Genomic DNA, 533 nt, shown 5'->3' on the forward strand with positions numbered 1-533 from the left:
TAATGTCTGCGTGAGGTTTGTAACACTGTGCAGTTTGTGTAAAGTGTGACTCTGTTGCTCAACAGACAGCGAGCTCGGGGAGAAAGCGACCGTGCCCGCGAATAAGACATCTGACCCCTCGAGGAGCCGTGAGTGTCCACTGGTCGCCCTTGGCCTTCGATCTTTGGTGTTATTGCTTTTTTGCTTGTGGATAGCCTTTGTTTGCCTATATAATATTTCCTGTTGGTTAGTTCGACTCATGATTTTTTCCTTCTCTCTTTTTGTCTTTTTTTCTCGGGAAACAAAGATGATATACGAGTAGTCGGTGTAGATTCTTTTACTTTCCCATTATTCTTTTGGCTTCATCACTTCAGGCCAGCTGTCCCTGATCTACCAGGGCGTCTACGCCCCGGACGCCCGCTTCAACGCTTTCGCGGACGGCGTGATGGTCAACATGGTGGCGGAGATGAAGCGGAAGCGGATGGATCCCCTCTACTTCCGCGTCTACGACCGCGGCGTTGTGGAGTGAGTGCGTCGCCCTCGGCCGGGGACCC

General features: G+C 51.6%; 1 protein-coding gene across 4 annotated transcripts in view; it reads left to right on the forward strand.

Annotated features, from left to right (window-relative positions):
• Nucleotides 1-533, forward strand: part of LOC119586422 — a 37,691-nt gene that overhangs the window by 32,231 nt on the left and 4,927 nt on the right. For all 4 annotated transcript variants that reach the window (XM_037935144.1, XM_037935145.1, XM_037935146.1 and 1 more), the window contains exons 4-5: nucleotides 66-128; nucleotides 354-504. In XM_037935144.1, the coding sequence (XP_037791072.1) occupies nucleotides 66-128; nucleotides 354-504 (214 nt within the window). The remainder of the gene's footprint in view (nucleotides 1-65; nucleotides 129-353; nucleotides 505-533) is intronic.

The sequence above is a fragment of the Penaeus monodon genome, chromosome 21, assembly GCF_015228065.2.
Source record: "Penaeus monodon isolate SGIC_2016 chromosome 21, NSTDA_Pmon_1, whole genome shotgun sequence".
Taxonomy (NCBI): Eukaryota; Metazoa; Arthropoda; class Malacostraca; order Decapoda; family Penaeidae; genus Penaeus; species Penaeus monodon.